Here is a 14,981-nt window from a genome sequence, read left to right on the forward strand (position 1 = left end):
GGGCTCTTCTCTTCTGAGTCCTGTGTCCTGTCTGCATGGCACCCTTACCCTGTGATCCCCATCACCATCTCCTGTGTCTGGCTTGGTCATCACTTGATGGTGCCGCAGACCGAGCCACCTCGCCCCCTCAGCTGTCCCCACAGAGCTGTCTTATGAAGCCAGATCAGCTTCATGTCTTCCATTTCTTCTCTCACCCTGTCCCTCACATTGCTTGGGACTCAGGTTGCCTGGGCCCTGAGTGGGCCCTGCAGAAACTGGCTGCCACGAGAGCTTGCTGTCCTGACAGGAGAGATGTAGCCCTGAATGTCAAGGGACTGGGAGGAGGCATGGCTAGGACAAGGCCCTGTCCTGGTTGGGGGGTAGGCGGAGAGTCATGCCTGACGATCCCTAAGGCCCCCTCCAGCTCTGAGAGTCTATATTGAATCTTGGCTGATGTGTGCTACCATACCCATCTTCACAGACAACTAAACGAACACTCAGAGGTGTTTAGTAACTTTAGCAAGATCACACAGCTGGTGACCTGTTTCATTTTGAGTAGAAATGTAACCTAGGACAATTTAAGACATTTAGTTCTCTTACTTTTGATAATACTGGCTTGTATCTAGTTACCTGCTATGACTCTGTTAAGATCAGGACTTTTTTTTTTTTTTTTTTAAACAGCTTTTCTGGCTAGGTTTCAGTTTCGTTTCATTTTCTATCACTTTGGTTTCAGTTCTGTTTCTCAGGATACTCTCTTTCCCTTTCCAGGGGTAGTATCTGATCCTTTTAGAATCGTTCCTTTGTGATTCCTTCTGATTAAGATACATGAATTACTCTAAGGCAGATATTCCCAAACGGGATGTTTAAAAAGCAGTTTTAAAACTTAGTACCAGGCAAATTCGGTCCAGCATTAAGCAAAAGGCACTTGCTTTATTAGTATCATAAATTTGCCTAATAGCTGTCTCAGTGTGTATGTCCCATGGCTGACTTATTTTGTGTGTGGTTCTTGACGTGTCAAAAGATCACCAAGAATCCCTGTCACCCTGATCAGTCAAAGGTAAGGAACCATTGCCCCTTTGCAGGGGTGGGGGGTGTGTGGAGTACAGACTGAAAACTGCCTGACCGAGCTGGGAAACTGACCATAAAGTGGAGGAAGGGAGGTGTGAGTCTCTTTCCTCAAAGCTTATTCTCAACTCCGTGGAAGTGCGAATAGTTCAAGGACTCCACAGGACAGCATGAGCAGAAAGTTTGAGGAAGAGATTCAAACTAGTGACCGAGTGGTTGGATCACTCTTCAGACTTGACCACACTCAGAGGGCGACAGAAAAGATCGAACTTCTATTTAGACAACCACATCTTCTTCGGATGCTAAATAACTAACATATTTGAGTTCTTTAAAAAATGTCTGCTTGAAACTTAAATCTTTGGTGTCCCCATATTTGAAATTATATTGTTTTCCATTCCAAATTGAATGTATGCTCAATTTTGACAATGTGGAAAACAAAACAAAACAAAATAGTAGAAAGAAAAAAAATTCAAATTGCAATTCTGCCATAAAAAGATAACGCCTTTTAGCATTTTAGTATACTCTCCTCCATTTCTTTTTTCTACTCATAGTTTTGCATATTGCATTTGTGTTTTTGTTTTTGTTTTGTTTTGTACAGAGAGAGCATGAGCCGGGGTGGGGAGGGGCAGAACGAGAAGAAGAGAGGGAGAATCCCAAGGAGGCTCCAAGCCCAGCACTGAGTCCCACACGGGGTTTGATCTCAGGACCCTGAGATCACGACCTGAGCCAAAATCAAGAGTCAGGTGCTAAGCGGAAGGAGCCACCCACACGCCCCTTTGCTTATTATTTTGACCTTGCTATTTGTAAACGTTTATATCCTGATGTTTTTCGCTCAACATTATGTGAGACCATTTCCCTGTATTGGTAGACATTTTACCAACTACATTTGTAATGGTTACATAATATTGTCTCATGTGTATATGATATATTTGCCCATTCACTTATCTGGGGATGGTAAGATTGCAGATTAAGCTATTATGCACATGTTTTCGTATAAAGCCTTTTTTTTTTTCCCCCTGATTTAGGATTATTTCCTTAGAATACCTTCCCAGAAATAAGTATATTAAAAGGTACAAACACTTTTAAGATTCTTGATATATATTGTCACATTGTTTTACAAATTGGTTGTAGCAGTTTATGTTCCAAAATAGCCTATTTAATATAAGTATTACTGGTAAAACAAGTTCTTTAAACAAATATTCCATTAAAACAGTTTGCTACACATCTAATTTATATGAAAATGTCCTTCATTTTACCTATGCCTCTGAAAGGTTTTTAGCAGTTTACTAATATATTTGAATTTAAAAATCAAGCTTTAATCAGTTTGTTTATTTAACACAGAGTCATGAAAAGAAACGGAACATATGGCCCACATCCTATAGGATAGACAAGAATTACACATAGAAATAACTGGGGAGAAAAGAGGACTGGGTGGTAGGGGATGTGGTAGCTCAGAGGGTGGGGAGGCTCGGGGGGACCAGATGGTTGGAGAAGATACGTTAGTTCCTTTCCTCTAGGACTGGCAGAATCTGACCCTGAAACAGGGTGAGACTTACGCACACACAGGGTGAGAAGGGCCTTCTCGACTGGGAAAACAGGTTCCACAAAGATGGTTCATCATAAACATTAGAAAAGGAGGAGACAGCAGGCTAAAATTTGCAAGTGATGTAGACTATATTTGTACAGCAAATTCTGATGTTCCACTTCCTGATTTTTATTCAAAGAATCAGTCTGCAGAAGCTCATGTAATTTTAGAGCTCTAAGAGATTGTAGCAATCACTCAGCCCAATACCTCCCATATCCTATATTTTGCAAAGGAGGAGATGGACATTAGTGAGGGATTATAAGCTTTATGTCCTAATTTCAGGGACAATGCTCTTTCTCCTGGGCCCTGCACTCTCAGGCAACTATCTGGGAATCTGACACAGGCTGGGATTATTTAATGCTTTATATGGTGTTATATTTATATGGTTCTGCACGCGCGCGCGCGCGCGCACACACACACACACACACACACACCCCAGTCTTACAGAAACTGGAAAAATAATGGAGATAAGGGGAGCCAGGTAGGAGTCATTATGTAACTGTGACAAAGTGACAGACTTTTGAATAGTTTCAAAATTTAGTTCCATACCTGTATTGAGATATTTGGGGTGGAATGATTAAATAATATAAATATTGGAACTATTTGTGTCTTGCAAACTTCAGTATCTTTAAAGAAAGTCTACAAATGTAGTCATCATATAAATTAAACTTCCCTACCCTTTACTAAATAGAAGCACCCGACTACATTTTTTTTTAAGATTTTTATTTATTTATTTATTCACAGACAGAGATCACAAGTAGGCAAAGAGGCAGGCGGGGAGCCTGATATGGGGCTCGATCCCAGGACCCTGAGATCATGACCCGAGCTGAAGGCAGAAGCTTTAACCCACTGAGCCACCCAGGCGCCCCCCAACTACATTTTATAAGGAATGTAAGTAATACGATGGAGGATATAGCCCAAGCAACTCACAATTTAACTGAGAAAATAAGATATAAACACATATCTGCTGATTTGATACAACTTTCCTATAACTTCTGTTGCCTAATTGTTGTCTTACAGAGTGAACCTTCAATACATATTTGCTGAAGGAAGGAAGGAAAGAGAAAAAGGCCATTTCCGGATGGGCTGGTCATGGAAGAGTTCCTGAAAGAGGAGATGTGAGCTCAGTCCCTGAGGACGGTTGAGTTTTAGAGGAATGAGAAGATAAGCAACATTCCAGACAAGGAATAAAGCACCAACTTAGCATGCCTCTTCATGGCAGGTTAGATAAACATGTTCTCTGATTGCTAAAAATTAACCTTCCACAATAAATAAATGCCATGTAACCAGACATGTGAACATACACATAGCAGAAAATTAACAGCATACCTCTCCAAGAGGTAATTTTGGGGCAAGAGGAAAAAAAATATATTATGCTAATAATATATTATGCTATATATTATGCTATAAATGCTAAGAGACAGCATTGAAAAATAAACTATTCGTTCTCCAAAAAGGAAACATGACTAAAACAAAGACCACACCCTAAAAAGTTTTCCTCAATTATATTGCTACAGACTAGTACAATTAGGAGTGGAAAATATACCATTTCCTGACATGTCAAAGAGATATGAATGATTAGTGATCACGTAGTCACAAATTAGTGGTGGATGCTGGTTCTCTCCTGATGTAAAAGTTATGTAAGTTCAGGTCTGTGTGATCTCATGGGGGCAAAGGTGTTATAAGTACACACAGATCACTCACTCTGCACATAATACCTTCGCCCCAAATAACCCTCTGTACCTTTTATACAGTGAAAGAATTACAGCTATCATTCTAGGCACTAGTCCCTAAAACACAGACTTGCTTGTCCTTTCAAGAATTTTAAACTTAAGAAAAGGCATGTGTTATTCACAGATGCATAACATATGTAAAGAGTTTTTGTTATAATTTTTTCTTCATTAAAAGCATTTGTGCTTTCTAAATGAAAAGGGGCTTCGTGACTATTCAATCTAAACCCTAAAAATTTTTTGCAGATACTCATAGGTATAGGATAGGACGGGAGATGGACTGAGTGTTTACATATGCCTCTTAGAAATGGTAAATGAACCTATGTTTTTTGAGGTGAACAAACTTATGTATAAACCTAACACCAGTCAATGAACCTACACCTCACAAGGTTTCTACATTTTGCATAAAGTGGAAACAACATGAACTAAAGTAGACTGGGAAAAGTTAGGGACGTATAGCTCGTCCCTACAGAAACCGCTGGGGTTGGGGGGTGGCTGAAGGCAGGGGTTAGGGGTACATGAGTGACTGAGGGAGAAGCGTGCCAAATCCTTTTCCCAAAAAGCACTGATGAAATTGGACAAAACTATCAAAAACGGCCATTGCGGAACTCTGTAAACTGACCCAAGTCCTACAACAAATTGAGAAGAATTTGGTTGCGATCAACTGTTGAACTTCATTTCAGTAAGATCAGTGGAAGTCTGTGGCGCTCTAGCCTGGGGCTGTTCCCTCCACCCCTTTTCCCAGCTCCCAGTGACTTAGCTCTACTCAGACAGCCTAGATGATGAGAGGCGTCCAGCGAGAGAGCTGAAATCAGCAACATATAACAAAAATGATACATTACGACCAAGTGGGATTTACCCTAGGCATGCAAGATTGGTTCAGTATCTAAATATCATTTAATATAATACACCATGTAAAGTACAAAAAGCACATGATCACCTCCAAGACCCAGAAAAAGCGTGAGACAAAATCCAATGCCTATATAGGATAAAAACCCTCAGCATACTAGGAATTGAAAGGAACTTCCATAATCTAATAAAGGGCACTTATGAAAAAGATGTAGCGAACATCATACTCAATAGTGAAAGACTGAATTTTTTCCCCCCACTAGATTGAGAATAAGGTAGGGACTTTCACTCTTACCTCTTCAACATTGCACTAGAAATTCTAGCCAGGGCAAATTGAGAATTTAAGAAGGCACACTAGCAGAAAGGAAAATGCGAAACTTGTCTTTATTCACAGACTTATGATTCTGTACAGAAAATCTTAAAGCACGTGCCCGCACACACACAAGACATGCACATACACTACTAAAATGAGTAAATCTGCAAAGTGTGGAATACAAGATCAACATACAAAAATGAATTATATTTCTATATACTAGCAATGAACAACCCCCAAATTGGGAAATCTACAGTATAGTCTTAAGATAAAAATGTAGCACCCCCCAAACTAGTTTATAATACATATATACTCTGCACAAATATACTCACATACATACATGCGTGCTCACACGCGTTCAATCACAGAAAAATACTGGAAATGGAATGTATAGTAGCTACCTGTAGGGAGTGGAATGATGGCTAAGTTCAAATTCTTAACATTAATCAAGGTTTTTTATTACTCAGATTTTTAATAGCGAACACCTGTGGCTTTTATAGTGAGGAAACTAGTGGTAAATGTTACTTTAAATCCTTTCGCTCCTGGAATTGAAAGTCTTCCCCATTCTCTAGCTGGTACAGTGGTTGGAAAGGCAGTTTTGGGTGGCCAAGCAGGGTTGGAATCAGGCCTCCGCCATATTCTGGCATGAAACCTTGGGAAATGGCTCAGCTTCTGAGTCCCAGTTTATAACATCATCTACAAAATGGCATTTATCTGAAGAATGTTATGAAGATTAAGAGAAACTGTGCCTAAAGTGATCGGTTCGACAGGACGCAGCTCAATACCCGGTAACCAGTCTTCATCACTGTCGCGGTTCAGAAAGACTTGGACTTGGCTGCGGCGAAAGGATCCTTCTCTCCCGCTGTCTCTCTGCTCTGCCGGCTTCGCGTCGCCGGAGTCGGGCCTACACCGGCCAGTCCCGAAGACGTGGAGCTGGAGGGAACCAGGGCCACTCCGCGCGATTGGGTCCTCCGGCCGCTAGGGGACGTCAGCTCTTCGGGCCCTCCGTTGAGTTCACGGGCAGGACGTGCAGGGAGGTGAGCTGTGCTGCCGCGCTCGCCAGAGCCTTCCCAGGTGGGAGCAGAAGCGACGGTGAATCCACGGAAGGGCCTTCCTCCTGGCCATGGGGCGTTGGACGCGGAGACCTTGGGGTCAGAGGCGGAGGCGTGGGAGGAGAAAGGGGGACGGGTTTGAGAAGGGGACGGGGTGGGGGGTGCGTGGGAGTCTTCCTTCGGCCCCGGGCAGTCATCTCCTCGTGTGGCTGACCGTCCGAAGCCCAAGGCTCCTCGGAGGCTGGAAGTCGGGAAAGGACAGTTTAGCCGAAGTCCTTCTGTCATCCCCAGCCCTTCTGACGTCAGCGGGCGAAGCCTCCCGATCCAAGTGACATGGTTCTGCCCGCCCTCCGGATTTCAACAGCAACCGTGACTTTGGCCGCGAGTTTGCCAACCTCACACGAGCACAGTTCAGTCTGAAAAACAGTAGATCTATGTACATAAAATCTTAAGGTCTGGAGTTAGCGTGCATTTCTGTGAAATAAAACTATTCTCCCGGTGCCTGGGTGGCTCAGTAGGTTCAGTGTCTGCCTTTGGCTTTGGTCATGACCTCAGGGTCCTGGAATCCAGCCCCCCTCCCAGCTTGGCAGGGAGTCTGCTTGTCCCTCTCCCTCTGCCCTGCTCTGCTCTCAGCCTCTCTGTCTCAAACAAACAAACAATAAATAAATAATATTTATTTATTTATTTATTTATTTTTTTGAGGGAGAAAGTGAATTTGGGTGAGTGGATCGGGGCACAGCAGGTAGCAGAGAGAGATTCTTAAGCAAGCTCCATGCCCAGCCCAGAGCCTTAGGGTCTCAGGACCCTAAGATCATGACCTGAGTCGAAATCAGAACTCTGAGGCTTAATCCATTGAGCCACCCAAGTGCCCTCTCATGCCTTTTTTAATAGCACAATATTTAAGAATGAAGAAAAACCTTTAAAACCTTAAAGTTGTAGGGCGCCTGGGTGGCTCAGTGGGTTAAGCCGCTGCCTTCGGCTCAGGTCATGATCTCAGGGTCCTGGGATCGAGTCCCGCATCGGGCTCTCTGCTCGGCAGGGAGTCTGCTTCCTCCTCTCTCTCTCTCTGCCTGCCTCTCTGCCTACTTGTGATCTCTCTCTGTCAAATAAATAAATAAAATCTTTAAAAAAAAAAACAACCTTAAAGGTGTAAATGTTGATTGAACATTTTAAGTACAAATATTGAATGCAAGAAAAATAAATTCTGACTTGATGTTTAAAAGCAAAATAAATATTTCTTTTAATATTTCAACTATAGTTAGTCTACAGCACCAGTGTTCTGATGTGTAGATGTGCTCTGGGATCAGGGTGGCAAGAGGAATGTTTAATTTAGGTTATATTTGCTTCACTTGTATCCACATAGTTCCATCAAAATCAGCTGAAAAAGTGAAAAATAAAACAAGTATTTTTCTACATCGGAAATTGGTAGTTTTTAATTGAATAGTTTTTTTAATGAACTAAAATAATTCACCACTTATTTATATATATATAATACATATGTATTCTAAACATAATTTGTTTACAGGATTTAAGTATTAGTCTTTAACATTTAGTATTTTCCTTTTAACATAAAAATTTGTAATCTGTCCTCTAAAGCTGCTAAGGAACATTTTTTAAATTTTAGAGTTTTAAGAAATTGTTTCAAATAGTTTTTTTTTTGCCAAGAGAAAATCTTTAAATTGTATTATTTGGACCTAAATGTGTAGAAGTTAAAATTATCTCAGACAAGAACAGTGGGCTGCTCAAGGTAGTATATGTAAGCCAGGATCCAAGAAAGTGATCTTGTTCACTCAGAATTGACAAGATTCAGGGGAGCGACCCCCTCTAACTAAACCTACAAAGAATCAGTAAGCAGAATGTCAGTGTATTTATTTCTTGGGAGAAGATTATATATCTCCATTCTCTAGGGGTATCCTTCCAGCATTAAGTCAATAGGAAACTGAATTGCTAATTCAAAGGTTATTAGGTTCCGAATCAGAATCCTAGGGTGAAAACTGCATGGTCTTAAAGACTTTCCATGGGAGTGAGGGAAAAGCCTAAAGAGCTCAGTCTTCTGCCAAAGTGTGTCGTTCTGGGGACAGCAAAGTCCTATCCATCAGATGCAACGATGGTTGACACGGGGAAGTCCCACATTAACCTGAACAAATGCATTGACTCTCCATTTTCCCTAGTTAGATTACAAGAAATCTCCTTAAATTGCTTTTGGTAGAAGGCAGATAAGAAAAATGAAGGTAATTTAATTATAACATGCTCCCCATGGAACACCATCCTCCTGGTACTTAACCAAGATTTCTCTATTTTGGTTCCAGCAGATTATTTTGCACCCTTCTTTAGAAATGCTTCTGCCTGAGGATGACCTTGCTTGCATTTGGCTAGATCCCACATTCTTGCTTTGGAACGTGTTGCCAAATTGACTCTTGGGACACTTCGATTCTGCAAGCCTTTACAGGTTGATCTTGACCAGCTTCACTCTTTAATTTTCGGGGAGGTCAATATACGGAGGTAACAAATTTAGAAAATGAATTCTCCATTAGGCTTCCCTGTTCCTTTCACGAATCTTACTATTCCATTTTGTTTATAGTTTTAAAGAGGACTTTGATTAATGTTTTGTCCCATTTATAAAACCAGTTAATTTGAAATGGGATAAGCGACATTCATAAATTTAATATATATACTTTGTGCCTTTTACTCATCCTGTAGATCTGTATTTGTAATCTCCACTTTCTCACTTTATTTTGAAAAGAAAATCACACCTACAGAAAGGGGAAATGGTTCAGTGTTCACCCATATACCCTTCACCTAGATTTGCCTATTGTCAATGTTTTGCCACACTTGATTTCTCTCTAATTTTTAAATAAATAAGTTGTGGATACCATGACATTTAAACCTTCAATGCTACAGCAGATACCAACTGAAAACAAGGACATTTTTCTATATAACCACGAAGTCATTATGTCACCCAAGAAAGTTAGCATTGATAAAGCAATGATGCCTAACAAGAAGTCCGTATTTAAGGGACTCCTGGGTGGCTCAGCAGGCTAAGCGTCCAACTTTTGATCTCGACTTGGGCAGTGATCTCCGGGGTCCTGGGATTGAGCTCTGCTGGAGTTCCGCATCCGGCTCCTTGCTCAGCATGGAGTCTGCGATTCCCTCTCTGCCCCTCCCCCCACTCACCGGCTCTCTAATATAAAATCTTTTTTTTTTTAAGTCCCTATTCAAACTTACATAATAATCCCCAAAATGTCTTTTAGAGTTTTTTAAAAAATATTTATTTTAAAGAGTGAGCGACTGAGCGAGAGAGCACGAGCAGGAGGGGTGGATAGAGAGGGAAACAGAATCCCGATGACAGGCTCCACGCAGGGCTCAATCTCATGGCCCTGAGATCCCCACCTGACCTGAAACCAAGAGTCCTATGCTCCTCCAGCTGTGCCACCCAGGTGCCCTGAAGGTTTTTTTGTTTTGTTTTAAGCCTTTAAGCCCACGGTCCAATCACTGATCATTGATTTGGTCATCATGCCCCTTGGCATGCCTCTTTGGTCATTTAGTCATCGTGCCTCTTTAGTTTTCTTTTCTTTTTTTTTTTTTTTTTTTTTTTAGTATTTTATTTATTTGACAGGGAGATCACAGGCAGGCAGAGAGGCAGGCAGAGAGAGAGGAGGGAAGCAGGTTCCCTGCTGAGCAGAGAGCCTGATGCTTGGGCTCAATCCCAGGCCCCTGAAATCATGACCTGAAGGTAGAGGCTTAACCCACTGAGCCACCCAGGTGCTCCTCTTTAGTTTTCTTTACTTTAGGACAATGTAGTCCCCTGCCTACCTTTGCTTTCATGACATTGATATTTTTTAAGATTCAGGCCAGTTGTCTTGTATGATTTGTTTTATTTCACCATGATTACATTCAGCGTAAACATTTTGGCAAGATTTTTACAAGTAGTATGTTCTTCCAATGGCATCCACAACAGGAGGAAGAATATGGTATTAGATTATCCCATTATCAGTAATGCTTATTGTGACCACGTAGTTAAGGTGGTGTCCATCAGATTTAGGGATGAAAAAGTAGCTTTCTGAAGCCTTTTAACTGAGGTGTCGAGAACACATGAATGTTCTGCTTCCTAGCAACTTTGTACCCAATGGTGAAAATGTGTAAATCGATTATTACATTGGTGGTTGCAAAATGGTAGTTTCCTCATCATACATTCCTCCTACATTTTTTAGCTGGCATTCTTCTGTAAAGAAGAGCTTTCCCTGCACTCTTCTCCACACTTTCTCTTTGAACATTCTTATGGACTTGGATTCTTTTTTTAGTCACTGGGTACCATGCTATTCTTTTTGATACTCAAATTCTGCTAGATTTGCTGAGTAGGAGCCTCTCTGTGTGCCAGAGTTTATTGGCTTGGGTGTCCTTTTGACGTATCCCAATAGCTCCAGATTTCTGAACCAACTGGCAAGAAATCTGGGCTATCCTGATTGGGTTACTGCTCAAGATCTATCTATGGAGCTGGCAAAGGTGCCCCTCAAATGATATGGGATCTTTGTGAGAAGGCTGGATGCTTGGGAAAAAAAAAATGGGCTTCTTTTATGAGCAAAAATATAAGAGATAGTGGGTTTGACCTGGGTTGAAAACTAACAGCTCACCAGTACTTTGATGTAACCATATTTAAAGCAGTATATGAATTCAGCAAATTCCATTCCAGAGAACACTACTGGAATAGTGATTTTCTATCTAGCAAGCCAAACTTCTGACATTTCAGCTCTACCTCTCCATCAGTCCCTAGGAAGCAGTGTTGTCTTTTCTGGGGAGACAGCCTTTACCTTTCTGAACAGTTGGGCACAAGGTCTATTTGTAGACATCCCACAGACCCAGGCAAGTATCTAATGTCATCAAGCTCCTGAAATTTTTATTTTAAAGATTTATTTATTTGAGAGAGAAGGGGGAGAGAGAGATGGGGAGGGGCAGAAGCAGAGAAAGAGAGAATCCCAAGCAGACTCCAAATGGAGCCCAGCTCAGGGATTGATCTCACAACCCTGAGATCAGAACCTGATCTGAAACCAAGTCAGATGCTCAACTGACCTTGCCACTAAGGTGCCCCTAGTTCCTGAATTTCTAACAGGAGTCAGTAGCCTGAGGATTTTCCAAATCAACCCACTTTAGAATCAGGCTTATTTCTGGACAGGCTTCAAAGATTTGTGGATTCCACGGCTTCTCCACATTTCAATGTACAAGTGAGAGAACTTGGGCCATCTGGTCCATCTAAGTCCCTAAGAATCTCTCTGACAAATGAAACCACAGTTCCAGGGAGACTCTGAATTCAACCAAACACTAGTCTCCCAGGAAAGGTGCCATACATTAGTGTTGGGCATGGTATGTAAAATACCAGAGAATCTAGAGCAGATTGAGAAGCCTACCTCTTCTCAATAGGTAGGCTTGGTGGGAGGAATACCTTCCTAGGGTGTCTTATTAGAATCATCTGGGTAGTTTTTCCCAACTAAACATACCTACACCTAGCAGAATTTGAGTATCAAAAAGAATAGCATGGTACACAGTGACTAAAAAAAGAATCCAAGTCCATAAGAATGTTCAAAGAGAAAGTGTGGAGAAGAGTGCAGGGAAAAGGTCTTCTTTACAGAAGAATGCCAGCTAAAAAATGTAGAGGGAATGTATCCCGGGACATCCATCTGGGCGACTCCCAGAAAGGCACTGTAGTAGTACATCCCTCTTGCCCAATGAATGTATCCTCTCTCTCAATTTTAAAGGGTGGGAAAAAAGTTGAGTTGGTCTAGTGAGTTGCAGTATGGAGAGAGGTCTGAAACAATGCACTGGGGTATAAATAGCAAATTGTCAAGCTGACAGAAGACAAGCAGAATCATTAAATCATTGTATATATGTCAAATATATGCAAAAGCTCTGATCACTGCATTTTCTAATATTGGCTATAGATAGAAGGACAAATGTCATCATCTTATTTTACAAATCTGAATTCTAATATAAAATTCATGGGTCAGGTATCGCTGAGAGCTCCTACCAAATGGCTTCTTGTTGCCAAAGAACTTCTGCCTGGGTCACATATAAAAATCACCTCCCAATAGGTATTATCTTACTACATGAGACACCTGGATCTAGACAGGTGACTCAGTAGGAGCCTGTGGAGGATCTAGCTGGGCTAATAGAATTATTGGTTGCCTGAAGTATTTCAGCCCATGCTTGAGAAACATGGGAGGTAAGTGAGATAGGGTAAAAGATTCCAGGGAAGTTGAAGAGGACAGCAAAAGGGAGTAAGGACTGTTAATAAAAGTCTTTACGAAGGTTTCTCCTGATTGTAGCGATTTCTACGTTACAGCCAAAGAATGCAAAGAAATGGTAAATTTCATGGAAGAATGGCTTTCATATACTTTGCCAGTCTCAGATGTGTTGAAAATAATTCCCTTTCCCTGTTTTATTGCTGAAACTGACTTGGGCTTCAGTTCAGCCTTTTATTCAATTATAAATTAGCTTCTTAGGGTATAAAGTTGTGAGATAAAGGGCTCAGTGTATGCTCTCCCATAGACGTCCCAACATTTCAGAGTTACAATGTTATTTTTATTTTTTACATACTCCTGCTATATAGCTGGGCTGGAATAGGACTTAAAACATTAATGATTTAATGGAGCGCCTGGGTGGCTCAGTGGGTTAAGCCTCTGCCTCCCTCTCAGGGTCCTGGGATCAAGCCCTGCATTGAGCCCCGCATGGGCTCTCTGTTCAACGAGAAGTCGGCTTCCCTCTCTCTCTCTGCCTGCCTCTCTGCCTACTTGTGATCTCTGTCAAATAAATAAATAAAATCTTAAAAAAAAAAAACCCAAAACAAACACATTAAGGATTTAAAATCAAACCCAGCTTTTTAAAAAATTAACCCTAAGAAAATCCAGATGGGTATTAAAAATTGGGGCTATGTTAAAAAAAAAAAAAAACCTACAATGTGAGAGAAACATTTTAAAGGCCCTTAAACCTTAAATATGTAACAAAACTAAAAAAAAAATAAAAATGTTGAAAGCCTGTCAAGGTGGTCGCTTATTAAGTTCCTCGAAATCACCGGGAATTCACACCGGCACAAGGATCCAAAATGTTAGTGTTAGGCACCGATAAGGTTATTTAGCAAATAAAACGATCCCCAAAAGATGGAGGCTGAGGGGTGGGGGCGGAGAGGAACTTTCGCTAAACTGTCGTGCAAAAAATTTCCCGAGAGCGTTACAGACCAGAGGCCCCTGTTAGGCCAGGGGCGTCCACATCGGCGCGTCCCCCCTCGGCCCGGAGGCCGCGGAAGTTCCTCGGGTCGGGTCGCCTCTGCGCCCCCGGGGCCGCGCGTCCCCACCTCCGCTCTGGGCAGCCAGCACCCGGCGTGGGCGCTCGCTCGGGCTCGAGGCGTCCGGGCTCCCCAACCACAGCCACAGCCCTGCCTCCCGAGCCAGCTCCCCGATCCGCAACTCAGAGGGCCAACGCCACCGATCCTTGTGAAGTTGTGCGGGGGATTCCGCCTCCGCCGACTGCCCGAGTGGAGGGCTGAGCGAGCTCGTCTGGGGCTTGGCGCGCGCGCTTCAGAGCAACCTCCGCTGCCGGGACACGCTCCCTGCGGCCTCGGAGGAAACCCGGCGGCGCTGGCCGAGGTGGGGCGGCGGCCCCCGCGAGGAGACAGAGCAGGGGAGGCAGGAGTCCAAAGTCGGCCTAGGGCCCTGGGAAAACGTGAAACAATCCCCCTCAGTCCTCTCACGTGGGCCTCGCATGCCCTTCGTCGCGCTCGGGCGCACCTGGCCACCGCCCCTCCGTCCCACCCGCGTCCGACCCTAAACTGGCAAAGACCTGCGCTTGGGACCGCGCGGAAGCCGCTGAAAGAGAGAGAGCCGGTTCGGTAGCAGTTGGGCGTGGCTTCTCGGAGAGGCGACCCCTGGGGGCGGGGAGAACTACGCAACCGTCGACTCTGGCCACTGATTGGCTGAGGTACCTGCGCGGAGCCCGCAAGCGTCTCCGCCCGGCCCGGGCGCTCCTCCTCCTCTCCCAGCCGCTGGGTCCACACCGGCTCGCGAGGGAACCGCTCAGGCGCCGCCGCCCCAGCCCAGTGCGGACGACGGGAGAGAGGGAGGAGGAAGGAGAACACACTCGCTTGCTTGCTCCCACCCGCACTCGGGCTTCCAGAGCCGGCGCGGAGCCCAGGGGGAGGAGCCGCCGCGGGCACGCCCCGCCTCCGGCCCGGGAAGACGACGCCGGCGACCCCGCCGGCCGGCCACCGCCCCCCTCGCCGGCCGAGACCCGCCCCCGGCCCCGGCCCTGGCCCTCCCCCGGCGGCATGGAGGGGCCCCGCTCCTGACGGCCGCGCCGCCGCCTCGGCCCCCGCCCCCCCTCCCGGCCCCGCCCGCCTGCCCGCCCCCGCTCGCATGTCCGCG

The 14,981-nt window shown here is 43.9% G+C and overlaps 1 protein-coding gene and 1 long non-coding RNA gene across 2 annotated transcripts; one reads left to right on the top strand and one right to left on the bottom strand.

The window, feature by feature from the left end:
- The first annotated feature begins 712 nt into the window (after positions 1–712).
- LOC106004685 lies at positions 713–4,560 on the top strand. The gene is made up of 3 exons (XR_006602163.1): positions 713–1,036; positions 3,374–3,520; positions 3,650–4,560. It is a non-coding gene; the product is annotated as an uncharacterized LOC106004685 (long non-coding RNA).
- A 1,008-nt stretch (positions 4,561–5,568) lies between these two features.
- Positions 5,569–14,974, bottom strand: LOC123387608 (WAS/WASL-interacting protein family member 1-like). The gene is made up of 2 exons (XM_045065293.1): positions 14,401–14,974; positions 5,569–6,814 (listed from the first exon to the last, which is right to left on the bottom strand). Exons 1-2 carry the CDS (start codon positions 14,972–14,974, stop codon positions 6,510–6,512), a joined length of 879 nt encoding a protein of 292 aa, XP_044921228.1. The 3' UTR covers positions 5,569–6,509.
- Positions 14,975–14,981: the final 7 nt, after the last annotated feature.

This window comes from Mustela putorius, unplaced genomic scaffold (genome assembly GCF_011764305.1).
Source record: "Mustela putorius furo isolate JIRA1106 unplaced genomic scaffold, ASM1176430v1.1 tig00003858_pilon_pilon_pilon, whole genome shotgun sequence".
Classification (NCBI taxonomy): Eukaryota; Metazoa; Chordata; class Mammalia; order Carnivora; family Mustelidae; genus Mustela; species Mustela putorius.